This window comes from Neolamprologus multifasciatus, chromosome 20 (genome assembly GCF_963576455.1).
Source record: "Neolamprologus multifasciatus chromosome 20, fNeoMul1.2, whole genome shotgun sequence".
In the NCBI taxonomy this organism is placed as follows: domain Eukaryota; kingdom Metazoa; phylum Chordata; class Actinopteri; order Cichliformes; family Cichlidae; genus Neolamprologus; species Neolamprologus multifasciatus.
Window position 1 is genome coordinate 29,207,610 of NC_140458.1, and position 23,399 is coordinate 29,231,008.

Below are 23,399 nucleotides of genomic sequence, written 5' to 3' on the forward strand. Positions count from 1 at the left end.
ATTTGTGTAGGTTGATGTGCTGACACGGTGACACAGGGAATTCTCTTATAGAGGAACCAGCTGTGTACAAACATGTAATAGCAATTAGAGCGCCGCTACAGGGCTGCTGTTTTCAAAGTCGCGGTTGACGTGTCTTGTGTTTAGGTTTCACATTCCTTGTTCCAGCGAATCTGTGTTAGAGGTTGTGATAACTACAGGCGCATATGGTGGCCATATTTATGAGCTGTATACTTTAAATATGTGATTGCATAAAACAATGTCCACTTGATGCTGCCACATGTGTAAGAGGTTAAAAATCAAGATTGTTCAGAGATGAGTAAACGATGGGTCACCAGAACTGAAAGAGCGTCGTCATTTAACTCTGGATTCGAGTTGCTGTAATTGAGAAAAAACAGACAGATATTCTTATGAAATTCTTATATCTAGTGCATTGCACCCCTCTCTTGCCACCTACTACTTCCTTCAGCCTGATTTGTAATATTTATGTTTGATGCTTTACTTCAAAGTAGACGGACAGTGATTAAGACCTGAATGTTGTGCTGCTGTCTGCAATGCTGTGTGTGATTTGAAACACACACCCCACACCTAGTCCTTGTTTCATTTAATGGCTTTACGGGTAGATCTGACAAGTTGGGAGCTGGGCTCCTCAAATGTCTGTGTGGGCTCACCACCACAGCCTTTGACCACATCTTAGCTCAGTTATCAAAGGAACAACAGTCATCAGGAGGAAGAGGAGGACAGATGGAAGAATCATGCCTCTGCTACCTTTTAATAATGGACAGATCTGGATGTGCACAAAGACTTCTGTGTAATCTAATCTGATGCTAAAGTGCTTTTTTAAAAAATAATAATAGCAACTGATATTTTCTGTGAATAAAATCCAGCTACAATGGAGCTTAATGGAGAGAGAAAGGACACACAAACACACATAAATGAACACAGATTTCTTTAAAACACAGAACAAACAAACAATGAAGCAGCGTAGCTTTTCCCAGAGTACCAGCAGAGAAAAACAAAGCACAGTAAGCAGGCAAACTGATGGAGGAAGTACACCAAGGGATCAAGGGTTAAAGTGATTTAAACGCGGCAACATCAGATGTCATGGTGACAGTTTCAATGAATGGCAGAGATCTGAGCATGAAAGAAGAGCAATTCTTTTCCTAGGATACTGAACTGGACGCCTGGCCAGCTTTTCTACCCATTACATCAGGCCTCAGTGTGGGCAGAGGCTCTGCAAACCCAGCAGGAGGACTTCCGCAGCCCTGTGAAGTCCATCTCCAGTTCATTAAGAGCTTCAGTTGAAATGAGCAAAGGGAACAGAAGGCCGGAGGAGGCTCTGTGTAGAATCCAGATAAAAAGAATACAGAGAGTGCCTTGGACTGATCTTTGACCGTTATTTAACTCATCCGTGGCAGCTTTTCTTGATAAATCACACTTTTGCCGGAGTGGAAAAAAAAACATTTGCAGGCATCAATGCAAATTAGCTAACAAGGACATTTGGGGTAAAGAGAGGAGACACGAAGGCGCTGTCGATATTTGAATGTTTGCACAGTTTTCGCAACTTGTTCTGAGGTCGAAGTCTTTTTGCACAACTGCGTCATCCCGGGTCATCTTTAGGAGGACGGTGGAAACTAGTCAAATTTGGTCAAATTGTTGTTCTGATTATTTAGTGAGTGTGCGTGTGTGTTTGTCCACGTCATGGCTCTATTGAGTAGCAAGGCTGAGAAATGATATACGTATACAACCCACAGTTTTCCCCAGAAAGGCATGGTATGCTCTCTTATAGTCTGTTCCTTTCCCAAAAATTAACTTGGAGTCCTGAGGCAGTTTTCCTTTTTTTTCCCCTCCTCCTCACTGTGTCTCTCCTCCCACTCCAGACCTCCTCCTTTTCTTCTCTCACCTTACTTACGCGCACTCCATCATTTCCTGTTGAGTCACAGAGTCAGGCTGCACCATGTTTTACATTTTATTAGTCCCCCCTTTTTTTAAACTTTCCTCCTCCACTTCCTTGTTCACAAGATGGCTATCGTTTCAAATTGAGGGGAACGAAACACAACGTCGGCCCACAACAGCCTTCCAAGCAGCATTTTGGAAAAGTCAAAGCAGATGTACAAGTCTCTTCCTGGCAACTTGACTGATTCATACAGTAAATGACTTGGAGGATCAAAGGATTATTAGCTCTACAGATAATTCACCACCTCACTTGCCACAACATGTCATCAGTATACAGCATTAATGCCAAAAAAAAGTTTCCAGCAGCAATGAAAAACAAAAGATGTAGCCTTAAGAAATGACCTTAAAGCATCAAACTGTCTGTTAATATTGATCACTGAGATAAATTACTTCCTTGGAAATTAAGTCCATATTGCGCCTTGGTATTTGAGTAGTTACCCTGGTCATTTGGGAGGAAGTGATGCTGTAGTGAGGTCAGCACTAGTGTTTAACATATTCAGTGCATGCCTGTGTGTTAGGCAGGGTTGAAGGCAGGGCTCTGAGAAATGAAAGGGCTCTGTGGTGGACCGGTTGAGTCATTCAGAAATACAGCTGCTGACTCAGTTTGCAAACTCGTCTCCAGAAGCACGTCGCCAGCCTATGTGGCATTATGTGTGTTTGTGTGCGTCCACCCTGTTCCTTTGAGGGACTAATATCATGACTACGACATGAAGACAACTCCTCCCAGGTGATCATTGTCACTGTGAAAAAGAGAAGAGGAAAAGGTTATAGTACTAATAAAGGCTTCATTCTTAAAAAACTACAATTGTACTCCTTTATTCAGAAACTGCTCAAAGAAAGCAGTTTGCATCAAATGGAATATGAGGCTTTGCTCGAAGGAGTGCCCATCACAGCGCTGCTGTAATCCCCTTCCTGGCACGAGGTCAAAGTTTTTCTGTGATTCAAGCATGTCGTCATCTCTTGAGTTTACTCTACACACCCTTCTTACCACACTAGTCTTACAACTGCCATCGACACAACGTGATCCACTGGAAGTATGGACAGTGGGACATGCTCCAGGATTAGTCATCTTGGATATGTTGCAAGACCCAGAGCTGGGATGCTGTTGTTGTTGTTGACATTATTATGTTGAGAGGACAATTAAGGACACCTTGCTCCTTAATGGAATGCAATTTCCTGATAACAACTGGAGAGCTATTTTATCTACTTTTGGATATTCTATCTATCTATCTATCTATCTATCTATCTATCTATCTATCTATCTATCTATCTATCTATCTATCTATCTATCTATCTATCTATCAACATCGGAGATCAGAGATCTCCGATGTTGTTCCCGGGATCTGCTGGAGCCACCCGCCTAGCTTGGGAGTCACCGCACCTAGTGCTCCGATTACCACTGGGACCACCGTTACCGTCACCCTCCACATCCTCTCGAGCTCTTCTCTGACCCCTTGGTATTTCTCCAGCTTCTCGTGTTCCTTCTTTCTGATGTTGCTGTCATTCGGAATCCCTATCAGCTAGCCTGTTAGGTATTGTGGAATCTGGGCTAAAAATATAGGATACAGAAATGGGCAAGCACTGAGGGAACAAATTGTCATGGTCCTGAGTCTCTGGACTCAGTGGTTTTGTTTTGATTATTATATATTATCTTTGGTTTTGGTTCTGTGCTCCCTCTGCTCAAGTTCTGTCATGTCTCTTTGTAATGTCTAGTTTTTCTGGATCTAGCTTCGTGCTTTCTGGCTGTTTCCTCCTGGTAATGTTCATTAGGTTCAGCTGTGTCTCCCTCCTGTGTCTTGTTCCCTCGTTACCTTGTGTCTGTACAGATATGCGTGTCATATTGTGCAGGCACAAAATGCAGTTGCAAGCAAAATGTAGCTTACCTCTGACCTAGAAGTGAATCTACGTGTTGTCTGTGTCTGTAAGCGTGTTTGCATTGACCTCTACTGCACTCTAAGTCACCTTTCACAATATGTCATCTGGATAGTCCCACCAGATGAAGCTTATGACCCTCAGAAGACTGAATGCTAACTCTTCATGAGCACATTTGCAATGTGTGTATAAAATGATCATCACTACTTATGTAATAAAAGTTTTCACAAAATGCCACTACTAAAGCTTAGTAAAAAATGATGTATTTCCCACAATATATATATATATATATATATATAGTGTGTTGCCTATGCTGGTTGTCACTCCATCTGCATTTCATGGTATTGTCTTCATTCGTCCTGCATCTCTCTGGTCTTCATCTTGCTTTGTTATTATTTCAGGTCTCCTTATTAGTTTTCCCGGTTTAGGTTTTAAGTAGTTCTCTTGTGCCTCATTTCCTGTTTTCCATTTTGTAAATAAACGCTCACCTGCATCTTGCCGTTTCCTGCATATTGGGTCCTTTCTCAACAAACACCACATGGCTTGCCCCGGTAGCCGTGACACAAATCAAAACTCTAAAACTGAGACTGAAGTCTAACAAGAACAAGGAAGCTCTGAAAATGATACACAGATATTTCAAGATTTACAAGAGGAATGAAAAACTTGAAAACATTATATTTTCATAAATATTTCTATGTCTACACAATGTTTATGCTCAAAAAGAAGTAAGATGAAGTTTCACATTTTCTGTTCCTACCCTCTTATTTCAAATTCCATTGTTTACAAATCAATATTCCAAATTCGACATTAAACGATCCATACATTTTTAACTGTATACAAGTCTACACTCATATACAATACACAACAATTTAAGCTCATAAACCAAAACAGCAACAAACTACATTTTTACCTAAACTAAACACCCTATGATGTTTGTAATTTACTTCATATGGAATTATGCCTATGTGACAAACACCTTAATGAATACTTTAAGTTTGGGTTACGCTTTGCTTAATCAATAAAAATCAGGACAAAGCTATATTATAACACAATAGGACATCTCAGTCACTAAGAGCAACATTTCCTATATTTATACAATCTATTGTTTTTAAACAATTGTGTACATTTTTGTATAGATGTACCTTTCTTAACTTCATCTGTACAGGTGTTCCACACACTAATGCCTGTGGCTGTAATGCATGATATTTAACATGAATCCTTAGTACTGGCTTACTGAAAACAAGGACTTCTCTCAGGTCATGAGTATTTGGTCTTATTTGGAACAAGTTCTGAATGTTGTGGGGCAAATATTTATTTGAATTGAATTATTGAATTATGAATTGAATTGTTTAAAGACTTTTAAAGTCATACAAGAACTCCATGTGCGTGGCCCGGGTGAGAAGATGGGAGGCCTACCCTGAGATCCACACAGGCCACACCCAGCTGCTCACACGGACCATGACACCGGGTGTCAGCAGGAGGATAGAGGGCGAATTAGTTACTGTATTTTTTGTTGATCGTCACCTTTTTTGTGAGTTTCGGATTGTTTTTGTGCACTTTAAATTAAGTTTGCTTCCTTTTCTTATTTAATTGAAATTAGTTTTTCTTTTTCTGTAAATCATTATTTTTTTGGAGAACACATCACACAGGTATGCAGGTCCAGCTTTTGTTCTTCAAGTGTCTATGCTGACTGATGAATAATTTTTGTGATTAAGTTAACTGAGAATAAAAATACATTTGTTTTTCCTTAAATAATTTTAGTTGAAAGCTGCTTGTAAGATGCAACACAAAATAATAACCAGTAAATCCTGATTACACAGACATCTTTCACATATCAGCGATCGCAATTCATTACACTGTAGTTATGAAAAGACTCATTGCTGAAGTATACTTTTAATGTGGCTGAAGCAGACCTGAAAAACCTGCAGTGGCAGCGTCACAAAGCCAAGGCAGCCAAGCAGCCATGCACTGAGAAATTCAAAGATATCACCAGCAGAGACGAGTAAGTTGTTTTTTTGTTTTGTTTTTTTTACAGTATCAGTCAAAGGTTTGGACACACTCAGTCAAAATGGAGTACTTCTTGGATGCCGGTTTAGCTCAGCTAGATGAGCAGGTGACCATATTTCATGGCTGAAAGTGGTGGGCCCGGGTACTAGTCCAACCTGTGGCCCTTTGCCGCATGCCTTTCCTGTCGATCTTCACTGTTTCTGTCAAATAAAGTTGTTAAAAGGATAACAAATATATTTAAAAAAAAATATTTTTCATTATTTCCCATATTTTATAATGAAACACTCAACAAAAGAACATCAACCGAGTTGATGCAGTAAGCTTCCTGCACTGACTTCATGTTCATTGTGTAAACAGTCAAAGAGTTTCGTTTTGGTTTTTATTATGACTTGTCTCGGATAATGAGAAACTTCCCTGCCCTCGGGTGTGTGCATATATTTGACTGGGGCTGTACCTGTTTGCCTGCTCTAGAGACATTTTACAGAGGCTGGATGATATTTTGACCCCTTACATTAAAATTCTAAATATGATAGACAGATTTCACATATTGAGTTAAAAACCTCGAGACCTGGCTCTTGATACGGAGAAAAAGATGGATGGATGATGGATGGATGGATGGATGGATGGATGATGGATGGGTGGATGGATGGATGGATGGATGATGGATGGATGGGTGGATAGATGGATGGATGGATGATGGATGGAGTCGTGGATGGATGATGGATGGACAGATGGATGGATGGATGGATGAATGGATGGATGGATGATGGATGGATGGATGGATGGATGGATGGATGATGGATGGATGGATGATGGATGGATGGATGGATGGATGGATAGATGGATGGATGGATGATGGATGGAGTCGTGGATGGATGATGGATGGACAGATGGATGGATGGATGGATGGATGAATGGATGGATGGATGGATGGATGATGGGTGGATGGATGGATGGATGGATGGATGGATGATGGATGGATGGATGGATGGATGGATTGATGGATGGATGATGGATGATGATGGATGGATGGATGGATGGATGGATGGATGGATGGATGATGGATGGATGGATGGATGGATGGATGATGGATGGATGGATGGATGGATGGATGATTGATGGATGGATGGATGGATGGATGGATGGATGATGGATGGATGGATGGATGGATGATTGATGGATGGATGATGGATGGATGGATGGATGGATGATTGATGGATGGATGGATGGATGGATTGATGGATGGATGATGGATGGATGGATGGATGGATGGATGGATGGATGGATGGATGAATGGATGTATGTATGGATGATGGAGTTAAAAACCTGTCAGTTACAGAGACTTTTGTTTTTTCATGGAAACATTTTGTTTTTTTAAATAATTTTTTTCTCAAATTTAAATGTTGGCATCTTTTGTGAATCCTTTGCTGCTTTTCTCCCCTCAGTCATAAACGGTTGATAGGGTATTGTTGTCACCCCACTAGGTGGGTGGTGGATGGCCACACGTTTGGCATGGACATCCAACTTTGTGATGACTCAAGAATGAGAAGATGTAGGATTTTCAAATTAATACCATAGGTACATCTACTAAAAATCTAAGTACAATTTGCTGACCTTGATCTCAAGGTTTAAAATCAGAGATCAAGTTTTCTTCCAGTGAATCACGCAAGAAGGAAGCCACTAAGGATTTTTAAATTCATCTACTAAGAGGCTGAACTAGTACTAACAGAGGTCATTACTTTGTCCATTATATTTTTCTTTTAAATGCACATTTGAGTCCACCTTTTTTAATAAAATTGTCCATCATTGTTGACTTGGTTTTCAGATCCTTGAATGGGAGAGAAGTGAACAACTAAGCTGTAGTGCCTCTTCTCTTCACTGTGCAATACCTTTTGTGCAATACTTTTTGTTAATAATCAGCAGTGCAATAGACTCCATACTTGAAATGTGCAATTCACTTGTATTTTTATTTTTATTTTTATTTTTATTTTTATTTTTATTTTTATTTTTATTTTTATTTTTATTTTTATTTTTATTTTTATTCCTATTTATTCTATTTATCCCCTTTGTATATTTTATCTATATATGTCTTTGTATTTATATATGTGTGTATATATATATATATATATATATATAATATTCTTAACTCTGTAACTTCTGTCGGTGCTGTGCTTTTTGGAAAAACAAATTTCCCAGAGGAACCTACCCGAGGGATTAATAAAGTTTTATCTAAGTTAATGGAATTGAGGACTATCAGGGCAACCACACCGGAAATTTCTAAAAACTATGCAGCATACTGAAGACAAGTGTTTCAGGGTTAGTGTTGCACAGAGAATCCACTTTACTGTCAGTTTCACTGTGATTTTGCCAACTTCTAAAGTAATAGATATCTGTTGTGCTTGGTATTAGGTCCCCTTGATGTTGGAGTCCTTTTAAAAACAAACGCTAAGATGTTTTTTAACTTAAGGCTTGCCAGTGCTTAAATAGCCTGATAACCAAGAATGGTGAGTTGAAGGGGGAGCTGTATGCATGCTGTATGCATCCGATGGAGAAGAAACAGTTTCTACATGCAAAATCTTTGCTGGAAAATATGAGTTCAGTTTTCCAGCAGAGTTATTAAAGGGTCCAACACTGCCTGCCTCCCTTCAATATACTCAGGGTGTCTCTCTGTTATCTGGATTCACTTACCCTAACATCTGCAACCAAAACAAAGTGATCACAAAGCTAGTTAACAACTTGTTGAGTGAATCCAGGGTTTCCGCTGCACGTTTCCATGTAAGGAGTGGCATTGGCAGCATCTGACCAATCACAAACATGAAAGAGTGTAGTGGCAGCAGAGCGGTTGATTTTTCAAAGGAAGATAAAACTATACTACCGGAAAAATATGAAGAGATTAAACTCACAATACAGGCGGAAAACAATAAAGCTGCTGCAGACAAAGTAGTGACATGAGCGTGTGTGTGAAAGGAAAAGGGCTCTACAGTAGTTTAGTAACAAAAGAGGTGTGTGAATTTCTGAGGAGTCTAAGGACTTTGGTCAGCGAGACTGGAAATATATGGATAGCCAGGAAAGCAAGCTGGCAAAAATGCTGTTTAAGTTGGCAGACTTAATATCACTGCTCTGTGTTTAAGGCACAGGGCAATTAAAAGGATTATTATCAAGTATTTCATTAAATCAATCTTTAAGAGACAGTTTTATCTGTTGAGCTGTGTAATGATCTGAAAACAAAATTGCTTGCAGGAGGTCAGAGGGATCTTCCAGGAATGGTGACACTATTTTCCAAAGAACTGAATGGTCAGTGGGTGGTGATTTTATACCTGCTGATCTCTAATTTCAGTATCAAATTTGGAACAACATTCAGTGCTTGGAGTGCTTCACACTAGATGGCTCCATCTAGTGTGAAGAATCAGGAAAAACAGAGGATGTTGCTGAACCAGAATGCTAACGATGTGGATCAGCACATCAAAGAGAAGCTCGATCTGAAACAAAACAATCTCCCATTACTGCAATATTCAGGCTTTCCATACACAAAGGATACTGCACACATCAACGAGAGTGTTGTCCACAGAAAAGGTAATGGTAATAAAGTTAATCTCATGACTTCAGCAGTTGGACATTTTCAGTGCTACTTGTCTGACTGTACAAAGTTGTATTATTCTGCTATCCCCGCAAATGGTGGAACTTCTGTACATAACTAGCTGCTATACCAAAGCTACCTGGCTAAATTTATTGACTTTTCCTGTTTGATTTTATACCCTTTTCCACTTTGTTATATGTGGAAATGTTTCACTATTAATGTTGCATTAAGGTATTTTTCAAATGTTGTGGTTCTGAATCACATGTTAATATATATATCCTACCGCAGGAATTAAGTTCACTGATTTTCAGTCCAATTCTTGTGTTTGGCATACCTCAGCCTTTACTCACTGTTTCCCTTCCTTAAAATTGACTCCTCAAACTTTGAAACAAAGGACATTTATGATAAGGATTATAGCTAAAATAGAAAGGCCTTTGCTGGATTTTTTTTAAGGCTACACTCTACACCATCCCCTCTGCGAATAGCTACCTTATAGTAGTGGAGGGGTTTCTGTGTCCCAGGGATCCCAGGGGCTGTGTTGTCTGGGGTGCTTTGGTTCCCCGGCAGGGTCTCCCATGGCCAATTTGTCCTGGGTGAGGAACCAGACAAAGGTTCTGAAGACCCCTATGAATACAATATTAAGGGAACAGTTCACCCTGCCCTGGATTGTGTTACCGGGGCTCTGCCCTGGAGCCAGGCCCAGGGAGGGTGGCCGAGGGCGAGTGTCTGGTCCTTGGGACCCGGCCGGGCACAGCCTGAAAAAGGGACATGGGCCCATCCTCCTGCAGGCATACCACCTACAGGAGGCGCCATAGGGGTCAGGTGCAATGTGTACCGGGCGGCGGCATTCTTTACTTTGTACATTCATCTCACACCATTGTGAGAGCGAGAGAAAAATGAACTAGCAATACAACAAAAATCATCAATAAACCAGGGCAGATAATGGTTTGAGCATGAGCTTTCTTTCATTAGTGGCAGTTTGCAGATTGATAAAGAAGTGAAACCATATTCTCAAAATCCAAACAATGAATTAGTTTAATGCAAACAATGTTAAGGCTTTACTGAATCTTTTCAGTAAAGCCTTAACTAATAAAGGTTTTTATTAACCTTAAGAAACATAAAATAAATGAAAATATAAAACAAAACATTAAAAGATAAATAGGCGCGACCCTTTGGAAACATCCCATCAAATCAATAAAAATCTAAAACTGGTCCATTAGATTAGTTGGTTTTTATTTTGTTTGTTTTATGTCATAACATGAAAAGTCAAAAAATTATTGTAAATGAAGGATTATAACAGAATTGACAGAACATCTAAATCTAAACTTATCACTACTGTATCTTAAACACTAAAAGCTTTTTTTAAAGTTAAAAAAGAGATGGTGAGATATTCTGAACGTACTATTAGTACATTTTGAATAACTTATCATTAGTACTCTATATCTTAAACTTAGCAGTAACTATGTAGGTAGGAAGGAAAAGAAATGTGTGGCCGATGGATTTGCCACTTAAAGACTCTCTAATGGAGACTGCCCTTGAGTGAGTGAGAAATACTCCATCTGTGGTGTAAATGAAGACCTGTTCCACCACCCCGACGCCATACCCAGTACATACAATATTAACATTAACAATTTTTGGTAGAAAACAATAAGGGAAGCGCACGGTGGGGTGGGACCCATCGGTGTCACTCTGGACTCTGTAGTACCCGCTCCGGAATCTTTGGCGTTCCTGCTGCAGTAACAAAAAGGAACAAACAGGTTAAAAATGCTCCAGTCATTAGAGATCAGATGACAAACATTTAAAGCTGAAGTGAATACATGTTTGTTTTTTTCTTGAAATATTCACCACTGATGCTTACACCATTGTGATTACTCACCTCTTCCTGGTCAGCCTCCTCTCTTCCAGGGTTGTAAAAAGAGGTAGAAGACTGAGGGTTGGACCACATCATCTTCGTTTATCTGAAAATGCCAGTTTTAGAAACAAGTGGGTTTTTTTTTTTTATCACTCACATCTTGTATTTGTAGAATAGAGAAAATGTTTAAACATGTACTTCTCTGTGAGCATACAATATACGTTCTATTCACCTCCTGATGAGCACCCACCTGTCGTCTACACAGGAAGCCAGAGCTGAAGGGCTGAGGGCTGGAACTCCTCACTCGCCGACCAGCGGGTAGCTGTGAGATATCACTTGATGTTAAGCACCGAAAATGCTAACTATTATTCTTACGTTAGCAGTTTCTTTTATTTTTTCAAAAATACTACAGATAACTTCAACAGAAGTCAGTTCTGTATGCACACTGGGGGTGGTAATTAGTTTGTGAATATTGAAATAGTCATCAAACTGCAAAAAAATATACCTTTATGTGACCAACATGAATTCAAATATACTGTGCTGCTACATGCTGTCAGGACCAGAAGGTGGCAGTAATGTGCATATAGAGACTGTATAAGGCACTAATGACTGCGGGTATGGTGTGTGTGCAGCACAGTGAGATCAGACAACAAACATTTAAAGCTGAAGTGAATACAGTGAATACATAACAGTATTTTTTTTTCTTGAAATATTCACCACTGATGCTTACAGGATTGTGATTAGTCACCTCTTCCTGGTCACCCTCCTCTCTCCCACGCTTGAAGGCAGAGGTGGAGGGCTGAGGGCTGGATCTCCTTGCTCTCCAGTCATGGTTCAAGTGTAAACCAGAGGTGGAGGGCTGGGGGCTTGACCTCCTCACTGGCTGGGCAGTGTTTACCTGTTAGAGATGGAGTAATGTGTGTCAAAACTCTTGGCTTGTCTACAATGCCAGTTTGTATTTTTTTCACCACTCAGTTCTTGTTTTGTAGGATTTAGAAGATGTTAGAACGTACTCCTCTGTGAGCATACAGTATACTTTCTATTCACCTCCTGATGAGCACCCACCTGTCGTCCAAACAGGAAGCCAGAGCTGGAGGGCTGAGGGCTGGATCTCCTCACTCGTCGACCAGGGGGTAGCTGTGAGATATCACTTGATGTTAAGCACCTACACTGAAAAAAAGGGATTGGCCAGCTCTTGGATTTACGTAAGCATCTTGCGTGTATTTAACACAATTGCCTCATGCTTTAAAGTTAAGTGTAACTATATAGTGTAGAAACTACATAATATGCAGAGAGGGTAGATTAAATTGTTCATATCATGTTCAAGTGAAGTAAGTCAATAATATAGCAATGTTAAATCCCGCGACACTGCACGGGATTTCAGTCTCGCACTCTTTGGATCGTGGTTTCAGGAAGGCATCCATCTCAGTCAAGTCGAGCAGCCACCTCTACTTTTTTTGGTATACCAAAAAAAGTAAATTGGGTGGTTGTTACATTAAAAAAGTCTACCTTGTATTTTGAACACAATAATTTCATGTTTCTATGAATGTAATTAAATCATGTAGGATTTGCATGGAATTCAAAAACTTAATTTGTTCTTGTTGAGATGACAGGATACAATCTAGTAAGAGTGGTTAGTTGCTGAACTCATGAAATTCACAAGATCGCACAAGATTTCAAACTGCAGGAAAATCACTGGAGTTATAAGAGGCAGAGAACTACACACACACCACGTGCATGCTATTGCTATTTATTGTGGATTAACCTGTCGAGGACAAAAACAAAAAAATTCTGCATCAAATACAGGAAATCATAGCTTTCCTGTATTTCCTAGATTGTTGGCATGCTGGTTAGTGCTGTTGCTTCACAGTAAGAAGGTCCTGGGTTCAAATCCACATTCTGGCTAGTTTGCAGTGGCTTCTCTCTGGGTATTCTGGTTTCCTCCCACAGTTAAAAGTCATGCAGTTATTAGAGTTAGGGTTAACTGGTGATTCTAAATTACCCGTGAATGTAAGTGCACGTGGTTGTTTGTTTCTATGTGATAGACTGGTGAGCTGTCCAGGGTGTACCCTGCCTCGTAACCTATCACTTCAGGATTATTTCCCAGCCCTCCTGCAACCCGGAGGATGGTAGTCATTGTAAATCCATTCAATTTTTATGGTAACCAGACTGTAGATTTTGTTGAACATTATGTAATATGAAGACAACATGTAGTATTTAAGTGACCAAGTAGTATTGGGGTAAAAGTTATTGAATAGTGTTGAAATAAAATGACAAAATTGTGAAGGATTAAAATATTCCAAGAGCTCAACTTACTTCATCTGAACATGTTTCAATCGTGTTTTATGAACACAAAATGCATAGGTTTACTGAATATGAAAAAGTTGTGTTGATTTAACTCAGTTGTTTAGGTTTCTGCCAAAGCAAAACATTTGTGTGCAACAAATGTCCACTATTGAATCAAGTAAATCCAACATGGCCTTTTTTTCAGTGTAAGATACTGACTATTATTCTTACATTAGCAGTTTCTTTTATTTTTTCAAAAAGATAACTTCAACAGAAGTCAGTTCTGTATGCACACTGGGGATGGTAATTGGTTTGTGAATACTGAAATAGTTATCAAACTGCAACAAAATGTACCTTTATGTGACCAACTTGAGTTCAAATATACTGTGCTGCTACATGCTGCTAATGCCAGAAGATGGCAGTAATGTGCATAGAAGGGGTCAGAAATAGAGACTGTATAAGCCACTAATGACTGCGGGTATGATGTGTGTGCAGCACAGTGAGATCAGACAACAAACATTTAAAGCTGAAGTGAATACATAACAGTATTTTTTTTTTCTTGAAATATTCACCACTGATGCTTACAGGATTGTGATTACTCACCTCTTCCTGGTCAGCCTCCTCTCTCCCAGAGGTGGAGGGCTGGATCTCCTCGCTCTCCAGTCACGGTTCAAGTGTAAACCAGAGGTGGAGGGCTGGGGGCTTGACCTCCTCACTGGCTGGGCAGTGTTTACCTGTTAGAAATGGAGTAATGTGTGTCAAAACTCTTGGCTTGTCTACAATGCCAGAAGATGTCAAAACATTTACATTGTCTATGAGCTTATGAATATGCTTTCTACTCACCTCTTGATTGGCAGCCTTCGGTCGTCCATGCTGGAAGCCAGAGGTGGAAGGCTGAGGGCTGGAGCTTCTCGCCAGCAGAGCACCAAATGTGGTCCAATACGTTTTTTCGGGAGGGTGTTGGAGGGATTCAGGGCTGCTGTCCTGTAGCCACTTTGTCTTCATCTTTGCCTGTCAGGGACATTCAACAACCAGGTAAAACATAAAGGGCAAACATACTCAAATATATGAAGTCATGGTACAAGTTTTGTTGTGATCTGCTTTGTTTTATTCTTGCTATTATTTACAGTTAAACCATTTCAGTGTTGATGTACTAATACCCATCAAAACACTGGTGCTGAATAAATGACAGTGACTGACACTGAGATCATAATTCTGATTGCCAAAGCTGCCAGACAGGATTCAAGGTGTAAAAAAAAAAAGGTTTAGTTGTATTTATTTCACTGTAAGACATTTTCTTAAAGAACTAAAATAAGTTTTGTGGATTAAAACAATAATGAAATGAAAAATATATTCTAGAAACCACCGTTCTGTTATTAAAATATTAACTGTAGTGAAAAATATATTGTAGGTTTATGTTTTGTTTCAATACACATTTCAAGTAATTTTTATTATGATATGACACCACATTTAAAGGAAAAAGCAGAGCATTAGAAATATTTCATTTTTTACATAGATATACAATAAAACTGAATGAAAACAGTTCATTTTATCTGAAGATTTAAGGATTGTAATGCAGTTTTTATCATTATTATTATTATTTTTGTTTTGCTTTGCTTTTTTTAAATTTGGTCAGTGGTTATTAATTTGTTTACCTTTAAATTTTTAAATGAGTCAAATTCAGTAACTGTGTGTGTGAAGGCTACAGCTGTGTGGAAGGAAGGAGATGGGGCCAAATGCAGGACTTGCAGGACACAGAGGGATGAATTAAACAAGCTTGCGCTGTAGAGAACTCAAACTCTAGCATAATAACTAGAAGCTAAAAAAGTAAGGTATTAGGAAACTGGAAATCAAGAAACAAAGACACTAGGAAGACAGAGGAAACACACAGCACTGAAGAGATGGTACAACACAACAACAAGCAAGGGAAGACTGAGGACTAAAATACACAGGCAGGATAACGAGAGGATGGGGAACAGGTGGAAACACAGTTGGGACAAATCAGACATAATGAGACAAAGTAGAATACATTGATAAAGGGTGTAGACAGTCAAAGTAAAACAGGAAGCATAACAAAGTGATTCGGACTTGACATTGAGACCTTGGTGTCCCACAGCAAAGGCACAGAGTAGACAAGACAGTGAACAGAGGGAAGACACATTAACAAAACCTAAAGACTGGAAATAAGGAGATGCTAAAGAACTTACAGAACTAGAAATACAGAAACAAAAACCAAGAGACTAGCTATGAAAAATCTTAACAAATTTAAGTTCAATTCATAACAATAATAATACAAAACACAAAACACTGGGTCACCGACCGAGGACCATGACAGAGTGTCTGTTATATTTACCACAAACTGCTTTAAATGTTCAAAATAAATACAATAACTAAAAGATGCTTTTTACTCTTGTTACAACAAAACAGTGATTCAAAAGGTTTCATTTCACAGGACTGCACAGAAAAAATGCAGGAATGTAAAAAAAAATTGTAAAATCTTTAGATTTGCAAATATGAATTTCAAGTTTAAACAGCTGATTCAAAAACAAATGACTTGAAGAACTTATTCATTCATTTATTCATGCACTTACTTTTCCCATGCTGTCAGTCGATGGTCAGTGGTTTTGCAATCCAACAAATTTCTGCTTGCTAGTAAATCCTTGCTTTGCAACCGCTGTGATAGTCAATTTCTCTCCAAGCTCTGGATTGAAATGGTGAAGACCTTTCCTTGTTATGTTTCATATATGTTATGTTACTTTATACGGTAACGATAGCAACAATGGAATCATAACATAATTTTGTTACACAGAAACCTGCTGCCATGTGCCACTTTAAAATGTCTTTTTGTTTTCATTTTATAGTATATAAATGCTTTTTTATCATACAGCCTCCATTTAAAAAAATTACTTTTAATTAAAAAAAATATCACTTTTTACTGCACTTGGTGTTCTACATCCCCAAAAGTTGATTCTGTTCATCTGGATGTAGCGTTTTCATTGGAAGAAATGTTTCATCACTCATCCAAGTGACTTCTTCAGTGTCTTGGTGTTGTGTAAATAAGCTTTCTTGTTACATAAAGATCTGACACAGTCCTGTGCTTGTGCCTGTTTATTCACCCAATATTTCCCTACCTATTTGCCTCAATGAGCAGTTGTAAAGTGGTGTGATAAGTTGTGAAATTCATGTTTTCATTAATAACTGAGCTCTCGTGTACTCCATTAGTCCTAATGTCAAAATGTAATAAATTATTGGGACCAAAAAAAAAAAAGATTACAAGTTTCAGAGCATCATACGCTTTCATCCAAACATCTTTTTTATGGAAGAGGTTTCACATTTCAGCAAAGCGATGGCAAACAGCATGTCTTACAATAGCATGGCTTTGGAGCAGAAGAGTCCAGGTGATGAAGACTGGATGTGACACACTGTCTCAAAATTTGCCATTAAATTCAAGATGACTTTTCTCTTTAAATAGTACATATTTTCCATGTCCTACTGCCTCAAGACTAGTGTCAGGTTTTGTAGCGTGATAGTGTGTGGAAGAAAAAAAAAAGTGGAAACTAAAGACACAAGACTAAAAACAGATTTTATTTAGCATTTATTAAACCAGGTAGTCCCTTGAAATTAATATTTCTTTTTCTGACATGAATCAGTTATGTAATCATTTTAGGAAGTGAGTGTCATTGTCATTAATCATCATACTTTCTCAGGACATCTTTGCTTCACTAGAAAAAAGTCCTTGTTGCAAAAACATCTGGTAAACTACACATATATGGCAGTGTGTGTATATAAATCTAGTAATTGACAAATGAGAAAGTTTAATTGTTTTGTTCAATAACTAACAATATAGGTATTACTAGACTGATTTATTAAGAAGCTATAACAAAATATGCTAAAAAAAATGTTGTAGGTATTTTTTTTTAGCTCTGTTTAATGTCCCCACAGTGCAGCACTCTGCTCTCCAGTCGTGAGCGCTCAGCTTCAAACACCAGCAAATGACTCTGCAGTGTCTCCACAGGACCAGACCGTATCAGTGATGGATCATTGTTCTGCATGCATATGAAGATATATGAAAACAAAAATTAGAGCAGATCACAGAACAGATACACATAGATATGACACATGCATCCTTTAAGTCCTGCATCACAGGTACAAGAAAAGCATATACAGATAATCTCAAGTGGAAGTAGAACAACAAATCTTATCTAAAATTAGATATTTAAAAAAATTTAAAAAAAAAAGAGTAATGAGCACTCACTGCCACAGCAGAAATGAAGGCATGCATAAGGCAGTAGTCTGCTCCACCGTGCCCACTCATACCGAACTGCCTGGTAGTGTTATAGTCTGCTGTGTGCTTTCTGGATTTCTGGGTCAGGAAGTTGAACACATGGATCTCGTGGCCATTGTATGAGAGCTCGCCCTGAGAAGATCCAGTTCATTATGTAGGAAAGAGCTGAATTTTAGTAACAAACTTAACTCTATGTTTATCAAATCCAAATACTAAAGATTCAAGGAGATATCATTTCATCAGCCGCACATCAGTAGTATGAATGATAGCTCATCGAACTGGTTTTATCAAAAAGGTTTTTGTCTGAATATTGAAACTTTGGACACCCTCAAAAACAGGACAAAGCAAAATTGAAAGTATTGTAAAACAACTGAATCAGTTTTATCAAATAAGGAATTGCTAAAATATAATAGTTTTTAAATCATATGGTCATAAAAAAACATGACAATACACAGATTTCCGTGAAAGTATGACGAGGCAGGAAATCCCTAATTATAATAACATATCATTGTTAAACCATATTTCAACATATTATGGAATGGGTGATTTTGGTCTGCTGTTCTGTTTATGATGCAGAAGAGTGCCTTTGTCCTATGAGGTAAATAACATGCTTCTAACAGTTTGAACTGTTACAGGGTCTATAAGGATTAACAGTGCTGTGATATATAATGTTTCTTACCTGCTGTATCTGTAAGCATTCACACTTTTACTTTTATATAATTCATTTGCTAATTAATGTGTTTCTATGTGATTTTCTTCAGTCTCTCATTCTCATCTTTCCAAGAGACATTAATTACAGTCCTACCTTGCTACCGTAAATGGTTGTTTTTCGCTTACAAATCTCCTCAGTGAATGCCACCATGGAAAAGGCTGCCGTCACACCCCCTTCAAACTCCATGTTGACAACCTGCTCAGGAGATCAGAAAAGTTAAAAGAGATAAAAAGGATAGAATCACAGACCAAATAAATAAATAAATAAACAAAGTGCAGTCTGGGAATTCGTATGTCAGTCAGCTGATTTAAGCTATGGGGACAATGTCCAATATTTTGGGCAAATGCACATAACTACAAAACAAAAACTCATCTCAGCAACAACTAATGGTTCTGTAATTACAGTCCTCCAAATTCAACCTGTCTTTTAGTCTCACACACACCATCTTCCTGCTTGCAACAAAGCCTGCTTAAATATGAGAGGTACAGTATAGAACTGCAAAACGGCGGAAACCAGAAAGCTTCTTGTGCTAAAAAATAAATAAATAAATAAATAAATAAATAAATATATAATAAATTTCACTGTGTTTAAGTTATTTTAACTCATATGCAGATAACTGTTTGTTGAGATTAAAGAAAAAAGAAAGTACACATAATGAAAGTGGTGCAGGTAGAAGTACAATATATTCTGTATATTCTAAATGCATCTTTGATGCCTGATAGGAACCTAATACTGCATAACTGAGTCAGAAAGGGTCAGTGCTGCAGATTTCACAGTGTTTTCTAACCTGGTTACTGCAGACGTCATTGTCACACTCATAGACACAGCGGCCATATGGTCCAGTCTTCAATGCCTCTGTTACTGACTCAATGTCTGGGAGTGAGTTGGGGCATATGACTGATACTGGCCAGCCAGTGTGACCCTAGCTCACAAACATACAAAACACAAAAATTATTTATAAGAAGTATCTAAAAAAGTACATAAATGATGAAAGTAAATTGGTGAAATTTGTACCTTCTTCACACTGTCCAAGTAGATTTTGCATGCTGAGTACGGGCAGTCTTTTTCTACTGAACAGTTAAGGCAGCGATCTGCAGCCCCTGCTGGCTGACACAAAACTAGTAACATCACATTTTATATTCATGCTTAGTACAGAGATTTCTACCCATCATGGCTACTGATTATCTTCATTTGATCACTGAACAGACAACATACCTTGTTGTCTTTATTGAAGTGGCTGACGGATCCAAATGACGACACTTTCACACACCTGCCAAGAACAAACTGCCAGAGTAAATAATCAAACTACACAAAAAAAACCCCATCCCCATTTACCTCTAGTCCAACAAAATTGGGGTAAACATGTAGTTTTCTAGCTGTTTTAGGCCAAAATAAAAGAGAAAGAAAATCTTACTTTTGAACATTGAGCCTTGAGTTTAAGCACTGACTACTGTCTAATGATATACCTGCGCCCTCCAGCCCAGTGATGTATGAGGTCAATGTCATGGCAAGATTTAGTGAGAAGAGCAAAAGAGCTCTCTGCTTCGTTTCTCCAGTTCCCTCTAACAAACGAGTGAGCAAAGTGATAAAACCCAACCTGGAAGAAAGAGATCGATTCTGTTTTTAACCATGCTGCAGAAATGTTAACATTGAATAACACTTTAAAAACCCTGAAAAAACTCAAAACATAACAAAAACATACAATGCTACAAAAATTTGTCCACAGGCCACAACTATGTGCAAATGTCTCCAAATTATGATTTTCTTAATGAATATGTTAATTATGAAATTATGTCTTATATTGCAATATAATATTAACAACAAAAGAAAAATCAACATGTGTCTGTTAAATTCAATTTAACAATGGTAATAATAATAACAATAACAATAACAACAACAACAACAACAACAACAACAATAATAATAATAATAATAATAATAATAATAATAATAATAATTATTATTATTATTATTATTATTATTATTATTATTATTATTATTATTATTATTATGTTTCCATCGTATCTGCCTGCTCACCGGTTCCAGGTGCTGAATATGGATCACTTCACCTATGACTCCAGTGTCTATGAGCTCCTGTAAAAGACCATTTAATTTTATTAATAAAAAAACAACAAAACCCTCATACATTTTGTAAATTTTCTTTACCACTTTCCCAAGTATGAGAAAATTGTAGTTTTGACTTAATCAAGTCAAAACAGCCTCAGCACTCTTGATGAAAATGCTCTTTTTGATGGGGTTTTTTTGCACTTGCACAAACACAAAAGAGTGCTCTGTTTGCTTATTTTTCCTCAATCCTGCTGATTCTGTAAATGTGTGGCTGTTTTGAATGAGAAAGAGTTCCTATAGATTTTAGGCAGATGAAGTGTTTGAACCCACAATAGATTCCACTACCTGCTGAAGAAAACTGTCACAGCTGGATAAAGTGCACTAGAAAATGCTCACCTTTATCTTGTGGATGACTGGATCGTACCGGAGAACGTGACCCACGGACAGCATCACGCCGCTCTGAATGCAAGCCTCCACGATCGCCGTGCAGTCTTCTGCAGTTGTCTGAAGTCATGTGGGGACATTAAAAGAGGGACGCTGTGCTTCAGTTTGATGTAAAATACTGAGGGTGTGTGGTTTTGTTAAAGCTTTTACTCAGAATAGTGAATCGTGAAAGCAACTAAAACAAACAACTGTTGGGTTAGTCTAGCTCAAATCAGCAGATTTTAAAGCTTTAAAGTTTGGACACGTAGAACAATTGCTGTAAAAATTTAGCTTCATGTATCAAATACTTTTCGAGATGTCCTTTCTTTGAAAAAAAATGATCTGTCGACCCACTTTCAGAAGTTTTTTTTTTTTTTTGTACATTAAAGACCTGTTTTAAGATATTTAATATTTAAAACACTATTAAAGATAAGCCAGAAATTTTCACTGGTCTTTCTTGCCAACTGTAATTTTGAACAGATACATAAAAAATGTCTAAGTATTAGCCAGTTTATGGTGTCCTGTAAAGTCCCATATTTGAGCACACACTAATAATAAAGTTCACATTAAAGACAATTAAAAGAAAACACAGACTACTTTTAACATTATATTTTAAACTGTCCTCTCTAAATACAAATTTCAAGATAGTGCTCTAAGAAAATATCTTTTCTTGATGTTGATACTGTTGTTCAAACACTGCCTCAGATTTTAGAATGCTAAAATAAATGGTCTGAGAGAGGTTCAATGGGCCGTTTTTCTAAACAATACAAGTTAAAAAGTATTTTTAAAAGGAAGCTAAAATCAAACTGTGTGTCCAAACTTCAGACAATAAAACTTTTGGTGCCAATCAGGGATTAATTATTACTGTAAAATCAGTTCATCAATAACATCCATAAACACTCACTGCCATTGGTTTCTCCAGAAGAACATGGTATCCCTTCTTTGCAAAGGCCACAGCAGGTTCCTAGGAAGCATAAATGTGATCACCATAATAATTAATTTAAGAACATCTCAAAGTAATTTAAACCAATAAATATTTGCTGCAGACAATGTTTACCTTATGGAGGCGATCTGGGGTGCAAATTAACACAGCGTCTGCAAACTTGTCTCTTTCAACTACAGCCTGCCAGTCTGGATAAAAGAGGACTCAGTAAGGACAAGGCAGATAATTATAAGGATTTGATACTTTTTCTCTCTTCCTCTCACCTTCAAATACGTTTTCCTCCACGATTTTGTGTTGTTTTTGAAGTTTGGTCCTTGCAAATTTCCGTGGATCAGCCACTGCAACAACCTGAGGTCCAAGTGAATAAATCAAGGTACGCCTCGTTAAAAATTACAACTTACTACGTGACATTGGTAGGAACAGCTTGCATCAATGACTTGAGCAAAGAATGGTTATAATTAGGAGACTAATTTCAGATTTCAGGTATTTCCTTTCGACAGACGAAGACATGCTGACGTTTTGACAAATGTTTCCCTCAGAAACACAAGCCTCTCCTAACCTTCATTCGTTCGGGATGAATAGACGCATACTGGGAGTAGATTTCACCCCGACATCCTCCTCCCACCACGATGGCACGGACAGGAGCAGTCATTTTGCTAGCCTGTGAACTTTGATACAAATTACAGCTTGTAGGTACACCGCCACAAAACCGAAGAAAATACATAATCGTGAGATTACAGATTGAGCAGTCCTCTACAGGTGCAATATACTTCCCTTAATACGGCGATATGTAAACACGTTAAACCTACAGAGATAGGCACAAAATTGCCAATCATTTAAAAGTGGACTAAACTGAGTGATTATTGAACAGGGGACGAGAGGAAGTTTGTGATAGTCGTTAATCGGCGTTTGTGGAGGATTTAACTTGCACGTTTATAAAGGCTGTCAGTACCTGTTTTGTCCCATACAACTGTCACAAACGTCCGTCTCCCGCGTTGGTCAGACGAATACAGGACTACAATTTGTCCAGAGCCCAGCATACAGTCCACTCCAGTGAAAGACTGACTACAAAAACGGAGACTCGCTTCTTCGAACAAGAATTACAACCGAGAAAATGTCCGACACTCCCTTAACGCCCCCTGCAGTGTGCACGAGATCGCTCTGCTATATTCAGTGCACCTCGTAAACTACCACTTCGCACCGCCAGTAGAGGTGAATCTCTGTTTAAAGGTATAGTGTGTAAAATCTCACCGCTAGATGTCAAAAGATTGCAGACTGCAATCAATTGAATGCTGATTTCTTACAGGAATTTTCTGACAGGGCAACATGATTGCTTATTCAAGCCAGAGCCTGATCCTATGTCTTCATAATGGATTCATTTTAAGTTTATGAGAATGCATAAATTTATTGGAAGACATAATT

The 23,399-nt window shown here is 38.2% G+C and overlaps 2 protein-coding genes across 2 annotated transcripts; both read right to left on the minus strand.

The window, feature by feature from the left end:
• Positions 1 to 10,512: 10,512 nt before the first annotated feature.
• On the minus strand, positions 10,513 to 16,619 carry LOC146495193 (uncharacterized). The gene is made up of 8 exons (XM_085146152.1): positions 16,139 to 16,619; positions 14,391 to 14,558; positions 14,151 to 14,281; positions 12,327 to 12,426; positions 12,010 to 12,159; positions 11,512 to 11,583; positions 11,286 to 11,367; positions 10,513 to 11,140 (listed from the first exon to the last, which is right to left on the minus strand). The coding sequence occupies exons 1-7, from the start codon at positions 16,145 to 16,147 to the stop codon at positions 11,296 to 11,298; spliced, it is 702 nt and encodes a 233-aa protein (XP_085002278.1). The 5' UTR covers positions 16,148 to 16,619; the 3' UTR covers positions 10,513 to 11,140; positions 11,286 to 11,295.
• A 130-nt stretch (positions 16,620 to 16,749) lies between these two features.
• LOC146495194 (uncharacterized) lies at positions 16,750 to 23,136 on the minus strand. Its single transcript, XM_085146447.1, has 14 exons — positions 22,930 to 23,136; positions 22,537 to 22,645; positions 22,241 to 22,325; positions 22,092 to 22,165; positions 21,939 to 21,998; positions 21,008 to 21,115; positions 20,582 to 20,638; positions 20,011 to 20,141; positions 19,760 to 19,814; positions 19,559 to 19,651; positions 19,332 to 19,466; positions 18,638 to 18,739; positions 17,803 to 17,964; positions 16,750 to 17,593 (listed from the first exon to the last, which is right to left on the minus strand). Exons 1-14 carry the CDS (start codon positions 22,941 to 22,943, stop codon positions 17,465 to 17,467), a joined length of 1,314 nt encoding a protein of 437 aa, XP_085002573.1. The 5' UTR covers positions 22,944 to 23,136; the 3' UTR covers positions 16,750 to 17,464.
• Positions 23,137 to 23,399: the final 263 nt, after the last annotated feature.

Excerpts from the sequence above, each read along its gene's own strand:
- LOC146495194 (XM_085146447.1), bottom strand. Across the intron at positions 20,639-21,007 it reads CAGTCATCCACAAGATAAAG|GAGCTCATAGACACTGGAGT; the intron begins GTGAGCATTTTC and ends GGTCTTTTACAG. Across the intron at positions 19,652-19,759 it reads ACTTCAATAAAGACAACAAG|CCAGCAGGGGCTGCAGATCG; the intron begins GTATGTTGTCTG and ends GTTTTGTGTCAG.
- LOC146495193 (XM_085146152.1), bottom strand. Across the intron at positions 12,160-12,326 it reads GCTTCCTGTTTGGACGACAG|GTAAACACTGCCCAGCCAGT; the intron begins GTGGGTGCTCAT and ends CATCTCTAACAG. Across the intron at positions 11,584-12,009 it reads AGGAGGGTGACCAGGAAGAG|CTACCCGCTGGTCGGCGAGT; the intron begins GTGACTAATCAC and ends GATATCTCACAG.